This window comes from Cheilinus undulatus, linkage group 2, assembly GCF_018320785.1.
Source record: "Cheilinus undulatus linkage group 2, ASM1832078v1, whole genome shotgun sequence".
NCBI lineage: Eukaryota > Metazoa > Chordata > Actinopteri > Labriformes > Labridae > Cheilinus > Cheilinus undulatus.
This window is the reverse complement of record NC_054866.1, coordinates 11630145-11657171: the sequence shown is the minus strand read 5'-3', so window position 1 is coordinate 11657171 and position 27027 is coordinate 11630145. Positions and strand designations below refer to the sequence as shown.

Genomic DNA, 27027 nt, shown 5'->3' with positions numbered 1-27027 from the left:
ATATTATGCAGATTTCTGTTTGTGCATAAGACAAGTGATGAGGTAAACTTCAAGCCAGAATAGACTGAAGTGCTTAGCAGCCACAAACCATGACTAATAAGAGCATCAGAGGCTGCAAAAAGTGGCTGCTGCAGCTGTGCTGAGTATACATAGAGTCATAGACATAGAGAACATTGGCAGCAACTGCTTGTGTTTGACATTTTTAATTCCAAATTAAGATAGAGGTACGGTGCTGACTACAAAAGTCAAACATTTTCTAACCCTTCTTCAAAAATGATTCACAGATGAAAAAAAACCTGTAACACATGGGGCAACAAAAGCTGGATGCAGCCTTAAAGGACTTTTCCAAAGTTTAACATTTTAAGTTTATAATATTTATATTATAAAGTTAATTATTTTCTAGATACACTGTTACATTTAAAGAATCAGCTGCTTTTATGCTGAAAGTCAAACAGGTTGAATCAAACTCTAGCTTCCCTTACTGCTTAACAATGCATTGTTGAGGGTCATGCTTCCCCACCTGTGATAATCCTCTCTCCTGTCTCTCTGGCTCGTGACTTGTGGGGGCTCCAGTCTGAGCAGAAATGGAAGCAGTTGGCAGAGCTGGCTACGACAAAGTGCCAGTTTAGTCTGGCCCAGGAGTGTCTGCACCAGGCTCAGGATTATGGGGGATTATTGTTGCTGGCCACCGCCTCAGGCAATGCCAACATGGTCGGGAAACTGGCAGAGGGAGCGGAGAGGGACGGGAAGACCAACGTGGCCTTTCTCACCTACTTCATGCAGGGACGGTGAGCTGAGGTGGAGGAGGGGGCTGGGGAAGGGGGTGTTTTTGCAGCCTTAATTCCAATTAAGCTTTCATTTCATGTTTTTAGTAGTCACTATTTTTGTATTTGCACAGATTGGAAAAATGTCTGGACCTTCTCATCAAAACAGATCGGTTGCCAGAAGCTGCATTTCTGGCAAGGACGTATCTGCCCAGCCATGTGGCAAGGTGAGTCTGTTTCTGTGGAGTCCACATTTACTGAGTGTTGTAATCCAGTTCCCTGGCTCTGTGTACATGCATTAATCATATAACCATACATGTCCCGCATAACCCCTGCATAACCCTGTTGTTCTTTTTTTGTTTGTTTATTTGTTTGTTTGTTTTTTTCATAAAATACCTTTTTATACCCAGGGCAAAAAAAAAAATTAAAGACCTACTGATATAGTTTTCATATTAAAATCATGCACACAGGTGCATGTCAGAAAAATTAGGACATTAGTTTTCCATAACCATGTATGCACTGATGCACTAATTCATGTAAAAGGATCCCCAAATTGTACTGTCAGCATAAGTGAACATACCTTTAAGAACAGGTCATTTCTGTATTATAAATCGTTAGGTTGGTCTTGTGTAATTTAGGATAGTGGATTTTTTGATTTTCAAGAACTGTAAGCTGTAGTCATCAACATATTTGTGTTTTATTTATCCTATGCTTAATTGGTAAGCTGTTTACTCAACCCCCTTCTCCAGGGTGGTGAAACTGTGGAAGGAGAGTCTGTCCAAGGTCAACCAGAAGGCGGCAGATGCTCTGGCTGACCCCACCCAGTACAGCAACCTGTTCCCTGGCCTCCAGCAAGCCCTGCTGGCTGAGCAGTACCTGAAGGAGACTCATGTCAGGGTCAGACCTGCTGCAGAATATCCCCTCATCATGGTCAGTTAAAGTCAGAGGAACTATACTTTAAAACTTTCATTAATTTAAGTCTGTTATCTCTTAATTACACATAGACCTGGCTTTATTTGTGCATATTTTACACAATAAAAGTGCTAGTTTTTGATTGCTATGGCCTGTCTCTACTGTCCAGCCAAATGAGGACCGTAATGTTCTGGAGGAATCTGCAGGATTTCTGCCAAAAGAGGAGATCACTGACCCAGAGGTGAGGATTAACCCAGTGTATATTGTTAAAGAAAGATTATGCTCCTTTAGATCCAGCTGAACATTATTATAGAAATATTGTTGTTTCAAATCAGCAGAATTAAAGCTGTTGGACTGGACCAAAGGTTGAAACCAGTTTGTTCAAAGGGGAAAAAGGATGACATAATTTTTTAAGTATTTCTGGATATCATTTAATTTTTTTTCCCTTCCTCCGTAACTTTGGATAGGATTAGGATTATTTACTTTAGTGCTGTCATCATCAGCCACAACATTAGCAGTCTATGCTGCTTTTGCTAATGTGATGATTAACCAGAATTTCTTAAGATAGGTGTTATTATCAGCTACCTAGCATTAAACAGATAAATATTCACCTAGGTGTTAGACATAAATGGTATATTCTCAGTGATATCTCTGTTTGGTGGAACCCGTTGTTACATGCAAATTTAAAAAATCTGCAGCTGCTAATAAAATAAACAGTAATGGAAAAAGTGGGGGTCACTGTTGAGCTCTTTTGTGAAAGCTGACACCACAAATGCCACCTGCCATCAGATCAGCCAATAGAAAAATTAAATTGCAGTAGCCCAGTTTCAACCTGTAGAGGGCAGGTGGCATTGTGTTATAACACATTATGTAAATATCAAGATTTGGACCCTAACTGATCAACAGTGGTAGGAATTACCCATATGCATAATTTTACAGCTTAAATGAGTGATCTTGGGGTTTTAATGGATACACATTTGCAGGTACTTAACTTTAGTACAATATTTATGTATTCTTAATTACTCAAGTATTTCCATTTGTTTCGCTTAGTATGTCTGATCCAATAAAATACATTTTACATTCATATTCACCCCAATGATGAGTTGGGGTCTGAGGTGTCTCCCTTTTTAACCTTTCAAAACCCAAAACGGGGGCACAAATATGTTTTAGTAGGAACAGAAGAGTTCAGAAAGTAGAGTGACAAAATTGATATGGTATTGTGTACCAGAAACTTGAAATGCTTAACATTTTGCTAACTATCTTGTAGGTTTTTTCTTTTTGATTTTAGTGAATTCTACTGTAATTCAGCTACTTGGTTAGGTTTAAAGATGGATTTTTGTTGTGTTTTAGAGCCATGGTTCTCAGCTGGTCTATCCTGAGACCAGTTACCACCTGATTAATGAGAAATCTTGACCAATACTTCCAACCACTAAATTTTTCTATGTATAAAAAAAAGTTGTACTTTGGATATTTGAGTGAACAAAACATTATTGAAGAAAGATATATGAATAAAGCAAAACATATTTATAAAGCACAATATTACAGATGCCTTGAGAGGACATGCATGCATGTTGTTTTCTAGAATTAACTGATTATGATGAAAAAAACAGCTTTTTTCCCAAGATAATGAGAAATAAGCTCTTGAGAAAACAACCAAACTTTAATTGTGCTAGATTTACAGTATGTCTGCCTATTGTTCTGTATATGGTATTTATTTTTTCCAGACCCCAAGTTTGGAGGTGCTGGAAACAGCTATGCAACCAATCCACTTTTAAATCCTAACCTACCAGTTAAGACCCCTTGTTATAGGGTATTTTGATGATTACAAATTGGTATTTTTACTGTAGGAAATTCTCCAAAATTTCCGCTGTTTACTAGCTTAGTCCTTATGAGAGCAAGTGAGTATGCTAGACTTGAGAAATGCCAACTTTGACTAAAACAGAATTGCAATACTTATTTTTTCTGGAAACAGGAAGCTGTGATGAGTATCATTGAAAGTGTCATGGTGGCAACCGTGACGAAGGCTGTGCCTGCAGAAACAGCAATGGACACTGAGGAGGTACCAGTAAAAACAGCAGCTGTGACAGAGGCTGCACCTGCAGAAACAGCAGTAGAAACAGAGGCTGCACCTGCAAAAACAGCAGTAGAAACAGAGGCTGCACCTGCAGAAACAGCAGTAGAAACAGAGGCTGCACCTGTGGAAACAGCAGTAGAAACAGAGGCTGCATCTGTGGAAACAGAAGCAGTGACAGAGGCTGAACCCATAGAAACAGTAGAGGTGACAGTGGAGGCTCTTAAAGAAGCAGCAGTGGAGGTAGAGGCTGCATCTGAAGAAGCAAAAGCAGAGACAGGGGAGCTACCTGAAGAAACAGCTGCAGCTGAGGAATCTATCCTGTTAAAACAGGAGATTACTGATCCAATTTTACAAGCAGAAGAGGAAGAATCCATGCCAGTAGCAAAAGCAGCATCCCCCCTACCTGCAGCTGTGCAAGAAGAGCACGATGAACCAAAACAAGCAGAATCTGTTTCTTTTCTGGAGGAAAGCATCACTCCATTAGAGGAGGAATTAGTCTCAGTTGATGAAGAAATGTCAGAAACTACATCTAAGATTCTCCCTAAAGAGCCAGAGATGGTACCAGCCAGTCTTGTGGATGTCCAGTCATCAGCAGAGACAAATCTTCTGGAAGTTACTGCAACAGCTGTGACCCTTGTTTCTGAAACATCTGCAGAAACAGCAGACACTGCCATGGCAATGGAAGAAACACAAAGTGATCTAGTAGCAGCAGACACCTCAGTAGTGGACGTCACGGTTAGTAATAGTCTCATAGATGATAAAGCTGTACTGGAAGCTTTTGAAAACATGACAATGCCTAGTAATGAAGCACCAACCCTCATAGGTACAGCAGCAGAGGAGACCCCTGTTGCAGAGGAAACAGGAGCATCAACCATAGCAGTGGAGGAGCTCATAAGCTTTGAAAACACAGACAGTCCACAACTGGATCCACCTATCCAAGCCCAAACCTTTCCAGATTTGGCTCTTGATCCACTGCAAGACCCTCTCCAAGATGCTATGCCGGTAATGATGCCAGTCCAGTCTCAAGAACCAAAACAGGAGGAACAAATCCCAAAACTAGAGCCTGTAGTTCCTCTACTGGCTGAGGCAGAGGTTTTAATCCCAGTATCAGCTCCTGCAGAGGGGACCATAGTAGAGAAGAAGGAGGTTGAGGTGGAACCCGCAGAAGACCTCGGGGATGACATGGTGGATGAGGTTAATATCCTTTTCTTATCTTGTAGAAGAAATAAACCAATATTTGCTTTATTATGGAATAAGGTTTTTCTTGAAGTAATTGTTCCCTTTAAAGTAACACTTTGTTTCTTGTACCTGCAGGCCCTAGATGATCTGGATTTGGACAATTTTGACCTGGAAGACATCGACACCTCAGATGTCAACCTGGATGATGATTTCTTGTCTGACTAGGAAGAAAAATATTTTGCAAGTTGTTGCTCTTTTTAAAAGCCAAAGTCTTGTTTAAAAAGGTGTTAACAGAGAGACAAAAATGGCGTAATTTATGGTACTGTAGGACCAAATTTTACAAAATATAGACCTCAACTCTGATAATTGCAGACTGAGTTAATTTAATTAACGGGGAGATTATAAGCAGGGCCCTTCTGCAGCAAAAATAACTGAGAAATGAAAGGAGAAAAGTAATTTTAAAGGGAGAATAAGGATTAAAATATAGATTTGTTAATGTTTGTGTTATGGAATTATTACACTGTTGTATTGGACTTAGACTTCAGATGAGGGTGCATACCACGAAGCAAGATTAGAGGGTAAGCATCAAGATTGACTTTTCTGTATCATGAAGCTGGCTTTCTTTTAAATCACCATGGTGAAACTGACCCTGGTCTGGACCAGATTGTTTTCAGAGTTTTGTCCTTAAATCATTGGAAGCCTGGAGTATTCTCAGCTGGCATTATTGATCTTCATTTTAAAAATGTTAATGCAAACTTTTGGAAATGCAAAGTTATATTTGTACTGTTACAAAATGAAGCTGTGCAGTTAGGCCTGCAATCAGACTGTGTGCATCACATCACAGAGACACCCCTCTTGTTTTTACCTGTTTGCATCTACACTTATAATATCAGCAGGTTTTACATAGTAGACAAGGGCACAGCATCCTAAAATAAATAAATAAATCCCAAATATAAACAATAAAATGAAGAAACTAGCATTTCAATCTTGGTCATAATGTGATAAAGGCAAAAGCTTTTCAACTTAATTAAAGTTCCACAGTTGTCACATTAAAAATGAAATAGAATCACAAGCAATTGAATTGATGGCAAAATCACAAATTAAAATACAAATTAGCAAAATACTTTCCTGCAGTGTCTCTTCTTAAGACCAGCAGCGTCTTTTGTAAGGCAATAATGCTTTTGTATTCCTCATTTCATTCTGACAGTCTTACAGCCAGCTTATTGTGGTAGAAGTGTGACGCACCGCTGTGAATACCCAGTCTTGTCTGAGCATGCCCACAGTCTGGTGAATAAAGCCTGATAATGATGGGATTCAGCTCTTTTAGATGGTCTGGATCATTTGATTCAGCTCAGTAATAAGAGATAGCTTTTTTGGCTCCAAAAGTGGTCTTCATGTGGAATTTTGGCTCAGCCAAATCAGCCAAATTAAGAAATGTTCTGATGGATATGTGTGAATGTATTTTACTCAGACTGTGCTTATTTTTGTTTAATTCATGAAAACTAGAGCCCTGTGCGGGACCCTTCTCTTAATCCCACTCGCACCTGCTCCAGCTGGATTTCTGACCATTACCACCCACTCCTGCAGCGCGTGCCGTCCAGTCTTACCCGAGGCAGGTGTGTCCAATTCTGCACGGATTCTGACAATCTATGTTAATATTCAGAATAACAGACAGTGCATTCAATTAAAGGAATGGTAATATTAATCTGTTCACTAAAGTACCATCTTGACAAAAGTTCCACTCTGAATTCTGAAAAATTTCCTGATCTCTGGAAAGTTTATGTGTAAAAAAAAAACTACAGCGCATTTCCATCAGCTCTCACAGACAGTGGTCTAATCTTGACTCTATTAACGTCATGCTGTTACCACCCTAGATGCTTAATGCAGTAAGGCCAATTTGAAGGGAAGGGGGTGTTTTTACCCCAAACAGCTGCATATGAGCTCAGCATCTCCGCGTGCCAATGCTTTTTGCGATGATTAGCCTGCAGCAACAGAGCATTAAAGCTGTGCCGTTCAACTTACTTAGAAAGTTTTAGCGCATGCACTTTATTGTGGAGCTTTAACAAAGCCTCACACCGTTTGGCTGCATGGAGACAGACACATTGAAGCATGTTGACGCAGCACCGCCAGCTACAACCAATAAATAACAGCAAAGAAACTGTGATTTCTAACACCAATTTTTGACATGTCTCCTATATAATTTTGGTTAATATGAGCATGGAGAAGTGCTTTAAAGAGAGCTTACTTTAATCAGGAATCATGGAGCAGGAGTATCATCACATCCAGGGGAGCAAAATACGTTTCCTTGTGGGCTTGTTTCAACACAGTCCGGTTGTTTTCTAGCTCTGTCACTTTCTGTCTGTTATGAAGAAAAACAAGACTCATGAATCTCAGTGTAGTTTCCGTCTTTTGGTGTGTGTGTTTGGGAGCAAAGGCTGTCCCCTCTTCAGCATTCTGGTGGAATGATACAGGGGAAGTGAAGTAATGGCACATAATGGGGGACTGGGGCAAACTGAAGCAAAAGGTGCAAAAATTTAGGATTTTAAGAAAATCTGTAGATAGTTATGATTTTTTTTTTTGGCACCAGATATGAACCTGTACACCCAAGAGGTCTTCTGAGAGGTTTCAAGGACTATTAGAGCAAAGGTGTGGCTTGCAATTCGAGACAGACACACAGACACGCCGCCGGCTATAGTAGTAAGATGTCACATTAATTTTCCAAGAATTTTGCATCTCTGTAAAACCTCTTGAATTAAAGCTGCTCTCTGGCGGGGGAATATGACACCTGTTATGTTATACCATCAAGCAGAATCCTGAGTGCATGTTGTTTCTGTGGTAGAGCGAAGTGGATAAAAAATTGTCTTTATTCTTGTAGTAAAAAAATAGGGAACCACCTCTCATCATGAACATGAAAGAGCCAGCTTAGAACTTGTTAAACCGTTTGCGATTGACACATCACTAAACCTTGAGTTAACAGAAAGTTTATAACCAGCTTTGTGAAAGCCTGGGTGTGTTGAACTTGCTTCGTGGTACTACCCCTTTAACATTTATACACCAATCATGGAGTGGCGGTCAAAGAAAGCTTTCGCGTTTTGTGAGATGTGCCTTGTTGTGATGAACTTCACCAGCTAAAAATTAGATTTCATCTTAGTACCTCCTTTCTTACTTTTACCTCACATGTAGCACCACTGTTGATCAGGGTGTTATCCAGTATCTTTATATAAGAGGAATTAAACCATTCTGTTTCTCTTAACATTCCAGCTTGATTAGAGCAGTATGTTTTTAAATCTAAGAAAAGGCTGCCTGTCTTCTGAATGATGACTTTTGTAAGACAGCAAAATGCTAAAGAAGCTAAAGGTTTCAAAAAGTCTGTAGTTACATTTAGTGTCTTTTATAACATGTCACTTTTGGATGCTTTAATAGAAAGTAGTTGCATTTCTCTTTCAGCTGGTTTCAACAGATGCTTTTGGTTTTTCACAATATGAGAAAACAGATTAAAAACTTCACAATCTCTGTTACAAGTGCATTATTGAAAGACTTTATTTCTTTTTTCAAGGACTGGTTGGTACTGTGTATCTGAACTTCAAAAGGTGAATTAAAAAAACTTTTATCCATAATTTCTCACGTATTTTCACTGCTTTAATCTCATTGTTTTAGGAAAGGGAAGTTTATTTGTGTAGCACATTTAAGCAACAAGGCAATACAAAATGCTTCACAAAGACATCAAAAACAATGACAAAGGGGAAACACAACAGAAACATTTAAAAAAAAAAAAATTTAAAATGATTAAATCAGCCAGTTAAAAATGTAAAAGATAAAAGTCCGTGGTGAATTCCTCTTCTCCTTTCTGCTACCTGAACCCATATCAATACAATAGTTCAGGACTCAAGTGAGATTTAATTATTCTCTTGAAATGTTTTTTCGCAGATTTTTCTTCCCATGCTAAAAAGCCTAATCTTGCATTAATGTTAACACTCAGCCTCACGAATGACAGCAGATAACTATCCCAAAACTAAATTTATAATAGAATCTCAGAGTTAACAGTCGGCCTTGTCAAAGAGTGGCAGATATCTGCCTTAATACAGTTGTTCAGCTGTGAATTACTCTCAGCTGACTTTACAATTCAATAACATGTAGATGGTCAACAGAGGCTGTAAACTAAACTGTGGCCTCAGTCACAACAGAACTGAGAAAGCCTTTTGGAGACTAGGTTAAATGTCTTCAAGAACCTCAAGCAAGTCCAGTTGCCATTTCGATGAAGAATTGGACAACCATGACCTGGATGAATGAGAACCTACACAGATGTCTTCAACTTTGATTTAAGAGCTCAGACTTTCAGCAGACCTGATGTTTTCTTAAAGTTTGTTCCAGATATACGGAGCATAGAAACTGAACACTGCTACTTCATACTTGGTTCTGACTAGAAAGAAAGAGTAGACCTGCACCGTCTGGATAGTTCATATTGTATTAGAAGGTCTCTTGATGTATTTTGGGTCTAAAGATTTCAGTGCTTTTTAAGTTGATAGGAGTATTAGTCTATTCTCTGAGAGACAGGGAGCAGTGGAAAGACCTTACAACAGGAGTGATCTGTTCTAATATGATGTTAGTGAGGACTTGAGCTGCAGTGTTTTGTCAGATCTATTAAGATACTATTACAATAGTCAACTCGACTTTAGATAAATGCAAGGGCATGATTTCAAGATTTTTTAAGCCTAAAAATACCCCTGAGGTGAAAATAAGCTGACATTTTAATATTTTATTTGGTTTTTAAAATTTAGGTCTGGCCAGGTCAGTGGTTTTTAATTGTAGTGACTGCAGCTGCATGCTGAAAACCAACTACCGCAGTTTTTTTCTGTTTAACTGACGAAAATGTCAGAAAAAGTGCTTTAAGTAAATGCATTTGTTCAGTGCATTTACCGAGTGCTTGTAGAGGGCCATAGTCACCAGGGTACATTGAAATGTGGAGCTGTGTGTAATCTGCACATTTATTTTAATCTATTTTGTTGTTCTTTATGATCTGAGCAAGTGGATGTGTGTAGATGTTGAACAGAAGAAGCCCCAGGATGGAGCCTTAGGGTACTCTACATGCAATTTTTGTCCGCTCAGATTCAAAGTTACCTTTTTGACACAAAATAGTCCCTTTCCTTTAAATAGGATGCAACCAATCCAATCCAAATCTTAATATTTTACTCTAACAACAGCATTTCACACAGTACAAAGATCTTTATTTTGTTATGTACATCATTCCAAATAACACATCTTTGACATTGACAGTTTTATTGGAATTCAGCTCCAAGGACCTTTGTGCATCTAATGTTCAGTGTCAAAGCAAAGTCTTCAGGCCACTTACTGTTGAAAATAAAGGCAAGGAGCATGTGTCAGTATCCACCCTAACAGTGAGAAAACAAAAAGTTGCTCTTTTTCCTTTTATTAGAGGCCATTTTCAGTCCCTTCCCCTGGATATGGATACAACTTCTGCCTCAAGAATTGATATATAGCTATTTAAAAGTGGGGCCGTCAGGCAGCAGAGGTCTCAGCATCCATCTGTTCATACGCCTGCAGGGCCAGCTCAATGTATCCTGACCTCTGGGACTCCTTCTGAGCATAGATCTGCAGGAAAAATAGCCAGAGGTCAGTGAAGTGTAGGAGAGAGAGGGCACAATAAGTAATTTGCAGTTGGGGCTTTGCAAAAACATCTAACATCTAGAAAGTACAATCAGAGTATTCATTGTTTTAGTAGCACACTAATAAAACACAGCTAAGTATGTGCTCCATAATCAACCGTGACCAAATGAGAGGCCTAGTATGATAGCAGACAGACACCCGTGTCTCCTGCTGCTAACCTCTCACGTTAAATGGCTGTCAGTCTCAATGTCACTCCTGCTGCTTCAAGGCTGAGGGGCTGTGAGCGCTAATAAGACCTGATGTGTCCCGAGCTCAGCCCCTGCAGTTCCCACGCTTGAGACAAACCCAAACCTCTCACACGGGAAACCTGAGAAGAGGCGGCCTTGGCATGACCTCTCAGGAGCTACGCTAACTCCTGATTCTCTTTAATACCCAAGAGGTCACAATTTGTATGACCTGGACTATATCTAAACTCAAATAAGGGTGCATAATGTACACATAAAGTAGGAAGAAGAGTTAAATACAGAGGTAATTCAGTGGATTTATTTTGTTAAGGTTGCGTGCTTTCACCTTCAGTAGGCTGATGCCAGTGGCCTGCTGGTCGGCAGCTTCCTGGGCTGACTCACTGTGGGGGTGGACCATGTGAAACAGGGACACAAGGCTCAGCGCATCCTGGACCCTGGAAAAAATACAGAATGTACAAGAGTGAGGCATGTAAACCAGGTTTTAAAACCAGGTCAATAAGCCTACAAAGGGTTTCAATTCCAGTAATAACCATAATAACAAAGACCGTCTCTTAAACAGTATTAACCAGAGTTATCATGATGATACTTGGATTTGGCATGCTGCCTCTCTGGCATAGAAGGAGCCAGAATTTGTGCAGTGAGTGGAGTGTTACCAGCTAGATAAAGATGTCTTTCCTCCATGCGCAAGAACCCTACGCTAGTATTTTAAACTATGGTAGATTTCTGAAAACCCTGCACAAGCCCCGTGCATTAATAACCTGCAAACTTACAGCTCTCTCTTCAGCATGTCCACTATAAGACCATCCACCCTGCGAGTATTGAGCAGGTACCAGGCCATGCCTCCAAAATGCCTGGTGGAGCGCAGCAGATCAAATTTGCCGTGTTTGTCCAGGTCCTCATAGGTTGCTTTATGTACCTACACATCACATAAAATGAAGGAGATCCTTTATTATTTAACGTTGTGGAGACTTAGCATGACACTCTTCACATAAATTAACCTCCCATCTACACTCTTGTTTTTATTCTGCACTTTATATCAAGTGAGCCTAAGCAAACAAAGAAACTGACTCTGGTGATTACACGGTCTAACGTGTTAAAAGAGTCCACAGATTTCAGTATAGTCAGTGATCAGGTTAAAATAACAGGGAAAATCAATGTCATGTTACCCTGATGTATTCTGAGGAGTCGGGTTCAAATTGGACCTGACACAAGTCCAACACGTCCTCATGGCGGTCTTGGGAAAACACCATCTAATGGAGAAACACAGGTCAGATGTGTTCACATGAAATACCTCTCTGGAACCAACACCCTTATTTTAACATATACCTGATTAGACATGTTCTCAAGACTACACTGAGGGCACAGACCTTCAATTACACTGTTTATCTATAGCTTTAGGATCATATGTGTACAACAGAGCTGAAGAACAGTATTTTATGGTTTGTATACACCTCAGCTACATTTGACCATTGCGTGGTATACCGTATCAGTGTAGTAACTCAAAGAAGTGTAACCTAAAAAAAAAAAAAAAAAAACAAGATGTGCAGCAACGACACACCGCAATATTCACCCCCACCATAAAGGGGAGTAAAGTATCAGGAATAATGTACCTTAACACACTGCCTTAATCATGATGTAAAGGCCTAATTTTGAATATTTAAAATAAATCTACTCTGCAAAAATGTAATGTGTTGAATATGAGAACAAACAAGCGATGCCAGTGATCAAGCATGCACTCAAGCACATTACGTTGTATGCAGATGGCATCATGTCACAGCAAAGAACTTCAAATGTGGGGCAGGAAGTGATTTCTGCATAGAGAAGCGCGACCAAAATGACAAAGTTTGTAATATTTACGTTAGTGCCATCCATTTCAATTGCAAAAATGAAAATCAAAGCAAAACAAAACAAGCTTTTGCTATTTTTGTTTTCCAAAAGTAGTGACACAGGCAAAAAAGTTCCAAAGCTTATAGAGAAATGGCAGCTGGGTTTAAAGTCTGGATGAGTGGAGTCAGAAAACACTTGTGTAAGGTCCTTTTCCACAAAGTAGTCTAGTTTGCTTTTGTACTTGTAGTTATGATTAGTTACTGTAAACCCTGATTTCACTTGTGTTCAGCCTTACTTGCTGCAGTGGAAAATCAATCTCTTTAAAGAGATCCAGATGAATTGACTTCACTTGGTAATGAGAGAAGGTTTTTGGTTCCTAAACGGCTCTTTGTTTGATGCCAGTTTACAGGCGCATATAAAAGAGCTGGCTTCTTTGTGACCAACACATTACTGGTCACTCATACTGCTAGGTTTATTTGGTTAACGATATAACATCATACCAATTAAAAGCATGTTTTTGACAAAACAAGGGAGAAAAGCTGTTAAAGAGGTGCAACAAACCTTTGGGCTCAGTATTAGACTCCTAAAGACTTTTATCCCTTCATCTGGCTAGTAGGAGGTCTACAAGACTAAAAACTATGTGATACTGATCCACTTCACACCAGACAAATTGGTTAACCCATGGGAAAAGTCACTTGTTCTGTAAAGTGCAGAAGGCATACTTTATGTATGTAGACATGTTTAATGAAAACTACAGCATGCAGGTGTGTTTAGAGCTTTACAGTATTGATGCTCCTCCATTCCTATTGATTCCTAACTGACGTTCTACACTTCCTGTCCCCCATCTGACATTTGTATGCCATTATTATCGTGTGACTGCAAACAACCTTTACAAGGGCCCTGGAACAGAAAGTTCCACATTTACTTCAAAACAGATTCGCTGCACTACCATTTTGTCAGTGCTGTAGGTGTACATGTTGTTCTAGAAAGGAATACGGGAGCTATTCATAGCTACAAAGGGTACAAAGGGCTGTTTCACAAAAAAAAAAAAAAAGTGTAAGGGAAAACACATCACAGATGTTACTTATAAGATTAACAATAGCTACATTCCATTTCACTGATTTGGTTTCACGGTTGCCGTATTGAGCATGTTAATGTGCTGTGAACGTCACACTGGCTTAAATGAGAGAGAGCCATTGTTTATGTTATTATTAACACCTGTGCTTCTCCTCCTAATACCAATACAAGTTTCTGCTGTACAGAAGGCCAAAAAATACACTGAAATGTTCATAAGAATGCTTCGTAGAGAGCATACACGACAGTGGATCTACAAGCATCCAACTTAATCCTTACAGAACAATTTGCTTTTAAGTGGAATTCCAAAGACCAGATTGGGAACGATCTCTGTCAGTGCATCATACACATAGGCAGATATTTTCTACTTAAAACAGGATGCTATGTAATATCATTTATGGTAGATATGATCAACAAGTGTGCAGGAATTGGGGCAGCAATGGATGTACAGTGAATGATATCATATATGTCTCATGTCAAAAAAATGCACTAAACTTCATAGTATGGAATCAGACTGAATTACATTTTCTGCTAGTCAAAACCAGAAAAAAAGGTGCATGTTTCACATTCCCACCTTCAGGTTTTCTTCCTTGAAGATGAGAGGTGGAGTGAGTTTTCGTCCCTCCTTGGGGAAGTATACTTGAATAAGCCGGTCTCTCTCATCCCAATTTGCCTTCCTCAAGATCCCGTTTGGCTCCCTGACCACAATGAACCTCTCCTGAGAAAAAATAACAAGGTTTATAAAGCACATGGAGGCTAATTGGAGTTTTTTTAAATTCACACATTTGTTGGCCAAGACACAAAACTAAGTTTGATAAAAAAGAAAAACTTTTCACATATAAGCGCAATCAGTGAGAAAATCTGACTCTAGGGCAAATTGTTTAATTATTTCAAATAATAGATAAATAAAATGTATTTAGTAGTTTGCACATAAGACATCATTTGCTCTAAAGGTAAAAGGAGTTTAAATTAACCCTATACATTTGTTTCTTATAAATCCTTGACTGACACATTAATTATGCTCTACTTTGCATAACAAACACCTCCTTCCACTCCTAGGTCGCATACATGCATAGAAAATGACAAAACCATGTACCTACCCTGTGTGGGATGGTGTAAGTGATGTCTGTGAAAACAAGTTTTGCTGTTTCAATGCCATCCAGGATTGTGTCCTCAGACAGCACATCACTGATGGGCTTCCTCTCTGGCAGGACGGGTGGCATTTTCAGCAGCTTCTTTGCCTGCTCTATAGCGAACTCTGTGGCCTGGGAACACAAATACCAGATAGGATGAAAAATATGCTGCTGTGATGTGAGTAAGTGATTAAAAAAAGGATATCATGATTTATTTAAAGGGCACCTCCTCCAGTTGCTTGTCTGTCATGAGTTTATATGTGGGTGGCTTCAGCTCCTTTTTAATTGGTCGGAACACTTTCTGTAGGTCCAGGCCAGTTATCCTGTTGAGGATGTCCTGAACAGCTGGGTCTGTGAACTGTGGCTTTGCATTGTCTGAGAGGGCTGTAAAAAAGTTACACGGGTTAAAACAGGTTACCACAAATGACGACAAGAAATCTAAATGTCCTGCACGATCAGATGGGTGTATGTTAATTAGGTGTACATTGCTAGCTGTTAAGAAGAGATGCAGGAAGAAGAGATGATTGTGCAAATACTAATACTGAGGTTTGCTAAAGGGCCATTGCTAAACTGGTACCTCGATGCATCCCTACTTTTAACCAGTACCTTTTGGCTCGATTTTCCTTGAAAAGACAGAACAAATGAATGAGATAGTGGTCTAGCCATAAGATTCACCACCGGGGATGGAGGCCAAAACCTGATTAAGGACCCAGTTCTGCATTTTTCTCAAAGTGTAGTATGCACACATAACACTGGATTTAGGAAAATTATCCTCCCATGTGCTCAGATGGGCTGTGAAAAGTGCTCCTGACTTTTGCAGCAACTCCTGTTAGATAATAACATTGATCCAGTGTAGAAATCAAGAGTAAGAGGTATCAGACTTAACAAGCTGAGAGATGGTAATATTTTGATATGCCCAAGGTCAGCTCAATATCCTGGCTACTGAACAAATGTAAATAAAAAGTCATCATGTGTTAAAATGTAACATCAGCAAATATAAATTCAGTTTTTGACCTATCCCTTGAAAAAATCCAGTTATGAAGACAAGATTGTTGTGTTTTATTCAAGTTTATAACAGGCATAACTATTCAAATCGATCAGTCTTTAGCTTATATCACTTCGTTAAACTGTACTGTTTGTCCTTCCAACAAACAAAGAAAATGATCAATATTGATATCAATACAGACTCCCTTCAATAAGCAGGAATGATTAATGGTATCAATATCAATAAATATTAGGTTAACCATCCTCATCCCTACTCAATACCACCTCTTACAAAACACAAACCACATTGTGAAAATTTCAACCATAGCTGGAATAAAACATACCTTAGAAGAAAAGAAATAATATAACAAACATGTTCAAAAGTGCATCATTTTAAAAGCCCTGATAGAACATGTATACATTTTATTTTATTAAATTTTCCCATGATAGCATGTAAACTTTGGTTGTCTTCTTGAGACTTTAAGGAATCAACACTTCATAGCGGGGAAAACCTGTTTATTTTTCCCTGATAAATAGGGTAACTAGGTAAAGAACTCAGAAAATAAAAATGTACTAAAAACAAATGGAGTATGTAAAGCGGGTGGATGTGTTTGATCAGGGCTTCCATACATGGAGCTTTTGCCATTTTTTCCCAATAACTCATAATTTCATACTAAGCAAAGCTCAGTTTTACAAATGTAATGAGATATAATTCTAACCTGTTTGCAACCACTTCTGTCGGTGATATTCACGTAGTTTTAGACGATAATGTCACGCTGGAGGCAGTTAGCACCATCACAGTACATACAATTGTTAAACTTCGAAAGCTTCACTGACGGACATGACCACCTTGCTGAAATTGCACATGAAATTTAGATATTAATATTGATACCTCATAACACATATGTGCCCGTTACCACACATGGGTAAATCTAAATCCGTCAGATATGTGTGCTAGGTTTGACATCCACATTGAGAAAATCGAGGATAACGGTACAAGCTACAAGGTCAGTGTTTTATAACAGAAGGGAATTCATTTACGTGTTTATACAACGTTTCGGACATACCGTTGTCTTGTGCTCCACTACAGAGCGTCCTGGCGCCACATTTAACCAGCATTTGCCTGCTCTTTTCAACATTTTTGACCCGAGAGTAGCTCCGAAATAAGCACCGTGCTGTACCGAGCGCCGCCATGTTTGTTATTACCTCACCGCTGCGACACGGCCTTTCACGCCACTCTAACCGCCAAGCAGTATGGGTAATGTAGTCTTATTTCTACAACATTATAGTTGCATTTTATTAATCATTCCCATTTCATGGCCTATCATTTTAATTTTCGCCACAATGTCAGAATACATCAATTAATAAATAAATAGATAAATATATAGATGAATAAAAATGTATATATCACCTCTCCATTGTTGTAGCAGATGAAGCTAACAAGCTTTTAAATTCACTTTAACATTTATAACAATGATAAGAGATGAAAGGCTAAAATTTATAGCTGTTGCAGATGGAGTCAGATGGACCCACAGCAGCAGGCCAATCATGCCAGTGATCCAGATGAACCTACAAGCTAGGAATGAGTTTAACACTGGGGGGACACATATTGGAAACCTGACAGATCCGTAAATAGTTTGAGTAGAAATATGTCATAAATTAACTACACTGCAAAACATCCACAAAATACTATGTGATCTTTTACTCTTTCTTCTTTTTTAAAATTTTTCTTGGAAAAATAGTTCTGTGCACACCTATATAAATGCATGTATAATATCCGTATATGTTTTATGATCTTCAGATGTGGGCAAACCACCCAGAAAAAACGCTTCTCCCTCTTCCTCTTGAACAAAATGGCTTGAGTCTTTAATCAAAGCGTAATGATTATGAGCTGTCAAGGTCCAGCTCCTGAGCACAAAGGTGGCTCGTTTTAAAACTAAACAGGAAAAATCCACTTATGTGTCACTAGAATTTCACCGTATAAATGTGCAGAACACTAGTGGGGTGTTCTAGTGCAGCTCATAACCTCATCATAACCCAACCCAAACCCTCATTGTACTGTGGAAATAATGAAATAATTATAGAAAATTGATCTTTAAAAAATCAACTTGATATCAGTCCTCACCTGAGCTTCCTCAGTCTCTCCACCTTTCATTGTTTCAACTGCCTCACTACTATGCCTCACTATGTACTATGTACTATGTACTATGTATTGTCATTCTCCTGGTAAGATATTAATGCACATTATATCTAATATAATGTCATACATGTTCATAAATGGTCTAGTATAATCAGTGGCGCCGCCAGGATAACAATTGAACATACGCACAATAACCATTCCAGTGCATGAATGACACCCCTAGGACAAGAGCGCACCTACAAACAGGTGCACAGAGAGAGAGAGAGGCTAACGCTGCTAGTACTGCACCAAAACTAAGGTTAACCACATGCAGCCAGAAAACTGCCCCTAAAAACATTAGACAGCTTTAAGAGCAGCAAAGGGACAAGCAGCTAGAGTTACAAGAGAAATTTCACCACTTATAAGTTATAAAAAAGCCAGAAGATGGAAAATTCAGAGAACCGGGCTATGCTACATGTAGGTCCCACGTTTTATGAACTTTGCTGTGTGTTTTCCACGCTTACTATAGTCACTTCTGACATTTTAAACTTGCGCCAGCTCATCCCTGGCATAAAATATTACACCACGTCATGACATAAGAGCAGCTAAAGTCCAGCTGGTGCACAGGGTTTAACTGTAAGTCATAACTTTTAACTCTTCAGGAATAACCCTAAAATCAGCTGCTGTGCTCAGCTCAGGACAGACTGGTTGGGACTGACTAGAAATTCAGAGACTATTATAACTCCAGTTAGAATCTATCCTGTCAAAATGTGGAAAAGCAGATTCATCAGATGATAATAATACGTTTATTGAAATCAAGTTGACATGCAGACAGGGTTGAGACATGATGACATGGCTATCTATGCCACAAGATTTTTTCAATGTTATTGCATTATAATGATGCTTTTCCATTGAAGTAAACCAATGATACAATCTATAAAGCATTAAAAAAGCGGACTCCTGTAGTTGCAGGTCACCCTCTCTACCTTTAAGAGTAGACTTAAAACTGTTGTCTTTGATAAAGCCTTCTTCATGTATCAAGTTACTATCTTACCTGGAGCTCCTGGGCTCTCTTGTCTTGTAAGATATCTAACAGTGACCTTTTTACTGTTCTCTTATTTAATGTTCAATCCTGAATGTATTCCTTTTTCTCTGGCTAAGTTCCTGTGAAAATCTCTGGTCTGCCTTTCAAAATAAAAGCAGGACAGCATCCAAACAGGAAGTCAGTTCTGCATGATTTAAGGCAGGAGAAAAATCCAAAATGAGACAGAAACAGTTTGAAATGAAAAAGAGTTGACCCTTTGAGAGCAGGAAGGATGTGATTGGTTGGGACTGACTAGAAATTCAGAGACTATTATGACTCCAGTAAGAATCTATCCTGTCAAAATGTGTTAAAGCAGATCCATCAGACAATAACAATACGTTTATTGAAATCAAATGTATTTTTATTTTTTGCAGTGATTGAATAATCCTGTTTACATGTGAAATCAGAGTGTGGATCAGAAGTTTAATGCTAATGTTTTATTTTATTTAGAGGCTCCAGTTTTTGGTCTGTGGGAGGAAGCCGGAGCACCCGGAGAGAACCCACGCTACACTGGGAGAACACGCGAACTCCACACAGAAAGGCTCCTGTCAAACAGGGATTTGAACCAGAAACCCTCCTGTAGTGAGTCCAACCACTCCTCCACCGTGCAGCCCTTCTTTTCTTTACAACCAGATTTAAGGAGAGCCCAGAGGAGGCTGCAGGGGTTGGAGGTCTCTGAGTCTCTCCTAAAAGAGACCCAGGAACCTTTTCCCTGAAGATTTCTTCTCCTTCCTGTCCACCACCTCCATCAGGGCCTCCAGTTTCTCCAGCCTCTCCCTCAGGCGCTCAGACGGCCCAGCTTTTCTTCCTCCACCTCTGGAGTCTGTTTCATGACGCTGACAGACTCCAGAGAGGCTATCTCCTGCTGCTCTTTCTCCAGCTTCTTCTCAGCCTCCTTCAGGGACGCCTTCAGGCTGCAGCTTTCCTCCAGGAGCTGACATCTGTCCTCCTCCCACTGGTGTGCCTGATCAGCCAGGATCCTCTTGGTCTCTGCCAGGAGAACACGTGAACTCCACACAGAAAGGCTCCTGTCAAACAGGGATTTGAACCAGAAACCCTCCTGTAGTGAGTCCAACCACTCCTCCACCATGCAGCCCTTCTTTTCTTTACAACCAGATTTAAGGAGGGCCCAGAGGAGGCTGCAGGGGTTGGAGGTCTCTGAATCTCTCCTAAAAAAGACCCAGGAACCTTTTCCTGGAAGACTTCTTCTCCTTCCTGTCCGCCTCCTCCATCATGGCCAACAGTTTCTACAGCCTCTCCTCAGGCGCTCAGATGGCCCAGCTTTTCTTTCTCCACCTCTGGAGTCTGTTTAAATGCGCTGACAGACTCCAGAAGAGAGGCTTTCTCCTGCTGCTCTTTCTCCAGCTTCTTCTCAGCCTCCTTCAGGGACGCCTTCAGGCTGCAGCTTTCCTCGAGGAGCTGACATCTGTCCTCCTCCCACTGGTGTGTCCGATCAGCCAGGATCCTCTTGGTCTCTGCCAGCTCCTCCTGGATCCTGGAGGTCCTTTGATTTTGTCCCTCCAGGAGTCCACGTCTCTCCTCCTCCCAAAGCTGGATCTGTCTCCCCTGATCCTCTCTGGTCCGGCTCAGAGCCATCTTTATCTTCCTGGTTTCCTCCATGTGCTCCACCAGGAGACGGGATCGCTCCTCTTCCCACTGGCGTTTGAGGATCTTGATGGTCTCGTAAGCCTGGTCCTGATCTCTCTTGTTTTTTTCTCCATCTTCTATCTGAGTCAGTAGGAACTGGTGTTTCTCTCGTTCCCACTGACATTTCTGCCTGAAGAGGCTTTCTTTGGCCTCCTTCAGAGCCTTCTCCAGCTGTCCAGTCCTCTGCTGGTGTTCCTGGAGGAGACCGGACCTTTGGCCCTTCAGCTGCTGCGTCTGCCTCTCCAGGTCTTCTCTGGTCCGGGTCAGAGCAGCCTTCATCCTGTGGGTCTCATCCTGATGTTCTGACAGAAGTCTGGATCTCTCACCCCACTGGCGGCTCTTTGTCTCCAGATCCTCTCTGGCCTGGGTCAGAGCAGCCTTCATCCTGTGGGTCTCGTCCCGATGTTCTGACAGAAGTCTGGATCTCTCCTCCTCCACTGTCCACTCTTTGTCTCCAGATCTTCTCTGATCCGGGTCAGAGCAGCCTTCATGCTGTGGGTCTCATCCTGATGTTCCAACAGAAGTCTGGACCTCTCCTCCTCCCACTGTCGGCTCTTTGTGTCCAGGTCTTCTCTGGCCTGGGTCAGAGCAGCCTTCATCCTGTGGGCCTCTTCCTGATGCTCTGACAGAAATCGAGATCTTTCCTCCTCCCACTGGCGGCTCTTTGTCTCCAGGTCTTCTCTGGCCTGGGTCAGAGCAGCCTTCATGCTGTGGGCCTCTTCCTGATGCTCTGACAGAAGTCGGGATCTCTCCTCCTCCCACTGGCTGCTCTTTGTCTCCAGGTCTTCGTGGGCCTGGCTGAGAGCCGCCTTCAGGAGGCCGGTTTCCCTGGTCGTTTCTGCCAAGAGACGAGACCTTTCCTCTTCCTGTTGTCTGGTCTTGTCCAGGATCTCCTTGTGACACTCAGCCTCGTTGATCCTGGCCAGGAGACCAGACCTTTCCTCGTCCCACTGTCTTTTTTGCTCCTCATGTCCCTCACGTGTCTGGCAAAGTTCAGCACGCAGTCCAGAGACTTCCATGAGCAGGGCGTTCTTCTCCTGTTCCCACATGTCTCTGTAGTTCTGCAGGTCCTTCACGGTGCCTACCCTTGACAGTCTCCTGGTGGACCACTGAAGGGTGGTCATGGGCTTGTCATTGAACCCCTTCAGACCAGACATAAGACAGTCCTTAAAAGTCTTCTTCATGGTGCCCACCCCCTCTGTGGCCTGCTCGTCTGAGGCCTCAGAGAGAGACGGAACCATGTTGGAGGCTTTCTGGTCTTCCTCTTCCTGTCTGACCTGAGGATTTGATGGTTCAGACTGGGGGGGCGGGATGGCGGTCTCCTGAAGGCTGGCATGCTGGCTCTCTGCAGGCTGAGGAGTTGGCGCCACTGCAGGGTCGCCTTTCACCTCCTGGACCTGTTCCTGAGCTGGTTCTGACTGCTCCGCTGGTGTATGGACTGGACGGATTTTTTTGAAAAAGTGTCCGCAAATTTCTTCATACTCATCGTCGTCCTCCATTCCTGCGGGCAATCCTGATACCAGGGGGCTCTGACCCCTGAGTCCTTTGACCTCCTCACTGGTCTGCTTGGTCTTATTCCTCCTCTTCTTCTTCTTGGTCAGATAATAACTGGGGTAATCTGACTCCTTATTAACAGGAACAGACTGCAGGTCTTCCTGGGTCTGAGCAGTCTGTGGCTCTGGTTCAGCCTCCTGCATTTCTCCAGATCTTTTCTGCTCTTTCTCCATAACAGTGCTACTGTTGGCTGCTGGATTCATTCTATTTTATAATAACAATGGTAAATAATCCAGAGATAATGACTAATAATGTGAGTGCTGTTAAACAGACGGCTCGTTCAGTAACTCAGCAATGACAGCTGTTCTGACTGTTCTAACCTGGTTCTAACTGACTAATGCAGCTGTCTAGAGTTTGGTATATATAGAGAAAATGTACTATGATGTCACAAAGGTTCCAGGACCATCAAAGGCAAGGGGGCGGAGCCAAACATTCTCTCAGACTCCGCCCCTTGTCTTTGATGGAGCCAAACATTCCATAGGGAATTTCCCCATAACTGTGGGAGAGGGTCGAGAAACTGGAGGCTCAGATAGAGGAGGTGTTTGGCTCCGCCCCCTTGCCTTTGATGGTCCTGGAACCTTTGTGACATCATAGTACATTTTCTCTATATATACCAAACTCTAGACAGCTGCATTAGTCAGTTAGAACCAGGTTAGAACAGTCAGAACAGCTGTCATTGCTGAGTTACTGAACGAGCCGTCTGTTTAACAGCACTCACATTATTAGTCATTATCTCTGGATTATTTACCATTGTTATTATAAAATAGAATGAATCCAGCAGCCAACAGTAGCACTGTTATGGAGAAAGAGCAGAAAAGATCTGGAGAAATGCAGGAGGCTGAACCAGAGCCACAGACTGCTCAGACCCAGGAAGACCTGCAGTCTGTTCCTGTTAATAAGGAGTCAGATTACCCCAGTTATTATCTGACCAAGAAGAAGAAGAGGAGGAATAAGACCAAGCAGACCAGTGAGGAGGTCAAAGGACTCAGGGGTCAGAGCCCCCTGGTATCAGGATTGCCCGCAGGAATGGAGGACGACGATGAGTATGAAGAAATTTGCGGACACTTTTTCAAAAAAATCCGTCCAGTCCATACACCAGCGGAGCAGTCAGAGCCAGCTCAGGAACAGGTCCAGGAGGTGAAAGGCGACCCTGCAGTGGCGCCAACTCCTCAGCCTGCAGAGAGCCAGCATGCCAGCCTTCAGGAGACCGCCATCCCGCCCCCCCAGTCTGAACCATCAAATCCTCAGGTCAGACAGGAAGAGGAAGACCAGAAAGCCTCCAACATGGTTCCGTCTCTCTCTGAGGCCTCAGACGAGCAGGCCACAGAGGGGGTGGGCACCATGAAGAAGACTTTTAAGGACTGTCTTATGTCTGGTCTGAAGGGGTTCAATGACAAGCCCATGACCACCCTTCAGTGGTCCACCAGGAGACTGTCAAGGGTAGGCACCGTGAAGGACCTGCAGAACTACAGAGACATGTGGGAACAGGAGAAGAACGCCCTGCTCATGGAAGTCTCTGGACTGCGTGCTGAACTTTGCCAGACACGTGAGGGACATGAGGAGCAAAAAAGACAGTGGGACGAGGAAAGGTCTGGTCTCCTGGCCAGGATCAACGAGGCTGAGTGTCACAAGGAGATCCTGGACAAGACCAGACAACAGGAAGAGGAAAGGTCTCGTCTCTTGGCAGAAACGACCAGGGAAACCGGCCTCCTGAAGGCGGCTCTCAGCCAGGCCCACGAAGACCTGGAGACAAAGAGCAGCCAGTGGGAGGAGGAGAGATCCCGACTTCTGTCAGAGCATCAGGAAGAGGCCCACAGCATGAAGGCTGCTCTGACCCAGGCCAGAGAAGACCTGGAGACAAAGAGCCGCCAGTGGGAGGAGGAAAGATCTCGATTTCTGTCAGAGCATCAGGAAGAGGCCCACAGGATGAAGGCTGCTCTGACCCAGGCCAGAGAAGACCTGGACACAAAGAGCCGACAGTGGGAGGAGGAGAGGTCCAGACTTCTGTTGGAACATCAGGATGAGACCCACAGCATGAAGGCTGCTCTGACCCGGATCAGAGAAGATCTGGAGACAAAGAGTGGACAGTGGGAGGAGGAGAGATCCAGACTTCTGTCAGAACATCGGGACGAGACCCACAGGATGAAGGCTGCTCTGACCCAGGCCAGAGAGGATCTGGAGACAAAGAGCCGCCAGTGGGAGGGTGAGAGATCCAGACTTCTGTCAGAACATCAGGATGAGACCCACAGGATGAAGGCTGCTCTGACCCGGACCAGAGAAGACCTGGAGAGGCAGACGCAGCAGCTGAAGGGCCAAAGGTCCGGTCTCCTCCAGGAACACCAGCAGAGGACTGGACAGCTGGAGAAGGCTCTGAAGGAGGCCAAAGAAAGCCTCTTCAGGCAGAAATGTCAGTGGGAACGAGAGAAACACCAGTTCCTACTGACTCAGATAGAAGATGGAGAAAAAAACAAGAGAGATCAGGACCAGGCTTACGAGACCATCAAGATCCTCAAACGCCAGTGGGAAGAGGAGCGATCCCGTCTCCTGGTGGAGCACATGGAGGAAACCAGGAAGATAAAGATGGCTCTGAGCCGGACCAGAGAGGATCAGGGGAGACAGATCCAGCTTTGGGAGGAGGAGAGACGTGGACTCCTGGAGGGACAAAATCAAAGGACCTCCAGGATCCAGGAGGAGCTGGCAGAGACCAAGAGGATCCTGGCTGATCGGACACACCAGTGGGAGGAGGACAGATGTCAGCTCCTCGAGGAAAGCTGCAGCCTGAAGGCGTCCCTGAAGGAGGCTGAGAAGAAGCTGGAGAAAGAGCAGCAGGAGAAAGCCTCTCTTCTGGAGTCTGTCAGCGTTACGAAACAGACTCCAGAGGTGGAGAAAGAAAAAGCTGGGCCATCTGAGCGTCTGAGGGAGAGGCTGGAGAAACTGGAGGCCATGATGGAGGAGGCGGACAGGAAGGAGAAGAAGTCTTCCAGGAAAAGGTTCCTGGGTCTTTTTTAGGAGAGATTCAGAGACCTCCAACCCCTGCAGCCTCCTCTGGGCCCTCCTTAAATCTGGTTGTAAAGAAAAGAAGGGCTGCATGGTGGAGGAGTGGTTGGACTCACTACAGGAGGGTTTCTGGTTCAAATCCCTGTTTGACAGGAGCCTTTCTGTGTGGAGTTCACGTGTTCTCCTGGCAGAGACCAAGAGGATCCTGGCTGATCAGGCACACCAGTGGGAGGAGGACAGATGTCAGCTCCTGGAGGAAAGCTGCAGCCTGAAGGCGTCCCTGAAGGAGGCTGAGAAGAAGCTGGAGAAAGAGCAGCAGGAGAAAGCCTCTCTTCTGGAGTCTGTCAGCGTCATGAAACAGACTCCAGAGGTGGAGGAAGAAAAAGCTGGGCCGTCTGAGCGTCTGAGGGAGAGGCTGGAGAAACTGGAGGCCCTGATGGAGGTGGTGGACAGGAAGGAGAAGAAATCTTCAGGGAAAAGGTTCCTGGGTCTCTTTTAGGAGAGACTCAGAGACCTCCAACCCCTGCAGCCTCCTCTGGGCTCTCCTTAAATCTGGTTGTAAAGAAAAGAAGGGCTGCACGGTGGAGGAGTGGTTGGACTCACTACAGGAGGGTTTCTGGTTCAAATCCCTGTTTGACAGGAGCCTTTCTGTGTGGAGTTCGCGTGTTCTCCCAGTGTAGCGTGGGTTCTCTCCGGGTGCTCCGGCTTCCTCCCACAGACCAAAAACTGGAGCCTCTAAATAAAATAAAACATTAGCATTAAACTTCTGATCCACACTCTGATTTCACATGTAAACAGGATTATTCAATCACTGCAAAAAATAAAAATACATTTGATTTCAATAAACGTATTGTTATTGTCTGATGGATCTGCTTTAACACATTTTGACAGGATAGATTCTTACTGGAGTCATAATAGTCTCTGAATTTCTAGTCAGTCCCAACCAATCACATCCTTCCTGCTCTCAAAGGGTCAACTCTTTTTCATTTCAAACTGTTTCTGTCTCATTTTGGATTTTTCTCCTGCCTTAAATCATGCAGAACTGACTTCCTGTTTGGATGCTGTCCTGCTTTTATTTTGAAAGGCAGACCAGAGATTTTCACATGAACTTAACCAGAGAAAAAGGAATACATTCAGGATTGAACATTAAATAAGAGAACAGTAAAAAGGTCACTGTTAGATATCTTACAAGACAAGAGAGCCCAGGAGCTCCAGGTAAGATAGTAACTTGATACATGAAGAAGGCTTTATCAAAGACAACAGTTTTAAGTCTACTCTTAAAGGAAGAGAGGGTGACCTGCAACTACAGGAGTCTGCTTTTTTAATGCTTTATAGATTGTATCATTGGTTTACTTCAATGGAAAAGCATCATTATAATGCAATAACATTGAAAAAATCTTATGGCATAGATAGCCATGTCATCATGTCTGCACCCAGTGTACAGAGGCTGTTGTCCTGGAAGCAGGCTGCCTCATTTCAGCTCTGGCCTGTGGCCCCTTTCCCACTTTCATTCAGGTCTTTCTTTCTCTCTTTCCCAAGTTTCTGAGACTATCCACTCTTCTAACCTTCGAATAAGGATTAAAAAGTCCAAATATAAAACCTGAAAAAAGTCTGTATAAGGACGCATGACTAAGAAGACACCAGACTGTAACTACATCTTTTTTTTATAATCATTATATCCACAATATTGCACACATATCTACCCTTTCAAATGTGCCTTTAAATTTAGTTGTTAAAAATTGCTCAATAAGTATGAAATGTCAATACAGGAGCTCACATGTAGCTTGATAATGATATAATGTGTCAACA

At 42.3% G+C, this 27027-nt stretch overlaps 2 protein-coding genes across 2 annotated transcripts in view; one reads left to right on the top strand and one right to left on the bottom strand.

The window, feature by feature from the left end:
* The window catches only part of LOC121526131 (coatomer subunit beta'-like), a 29496-nt gene extending 21011 nt beyond the window's left edge, over window positions 1-8485 (top strand). The window contains exons 17-22 of the mRNA XM_041812524.1: window positions 574-788; window positions 899-991; window positions 1514-1694; window positions 1846-1917; window positions 3649-4944; window positions 5065-8485. Coding sequence (XP_041668458.1) covers window positions 574-788; window positions 899-991; window positions 1514-1694; window positions 1846-1917; window positions 3649-4944; window positions 5065-5154 — 1947 coding nt within the window. The 3' untranslated portion in view covers window positions 5155-8485. The remainder of the gene's footprint in view (window positions 1-573; window positions 789-898; window positions 992-1513; window positions 1695-1845; window positions 1918-3648; window positions 4945-5064) is intronic.
* A 1648-nt stretch (window positions 8486-10133) lies between these two features.
* Window positions 10134-17011, bottom strand: mrps22 (mitochondrial ribosomal protein S22). Its single transcript, XM_041808535.1, has 8 exons — window positions 16885-17011; window positions 15060-15217; window positions 14801-14965; window positions 14275-14418; window positions 11966-12049; window positions 11570-11715; window positions 11125-11233; window positions 10134-10539 (listed from the first exon to the last, which is right to left on the bottom strand). The coding sequence occupies exons 1-8, from the start codon at window positions 17009-17011 to the stop codon at window positions 10447-10449; spliced, it is 1026 nt and encodes a 341-aa protein (XP_041664469.1). The 3' UTR covers window positions 10134-10446.
* Window positions 17012-27027: the final 10016 nt, after the last annotated feature.

Excerpts from the sequence above, each read along its gene's own strand:
- mrps22 (XM_041808535.1), bottom strand. The coding sequence starts at position 17,011 with ATGGCGGCGCTCGGTACAGCACGGTGCTTATTTCGGAGCTACTCTCGG. Across the intron at positions 15,218-16,884 it reads TAGTGGAGCACAAGACAACG|CCCTCTCAGACAATGCAAAG; the intron begins GTATGTCCGAAA and ends ACTTTTTTACAG. Across the intron at positions 10,540-11,124 it reads CTGGCATCAGCCTACTGAAG|ATCTATGCTCAGAAGGAGTC; the intron begins GTGAAAGCACGC and ends TTTTTCCTGCAG.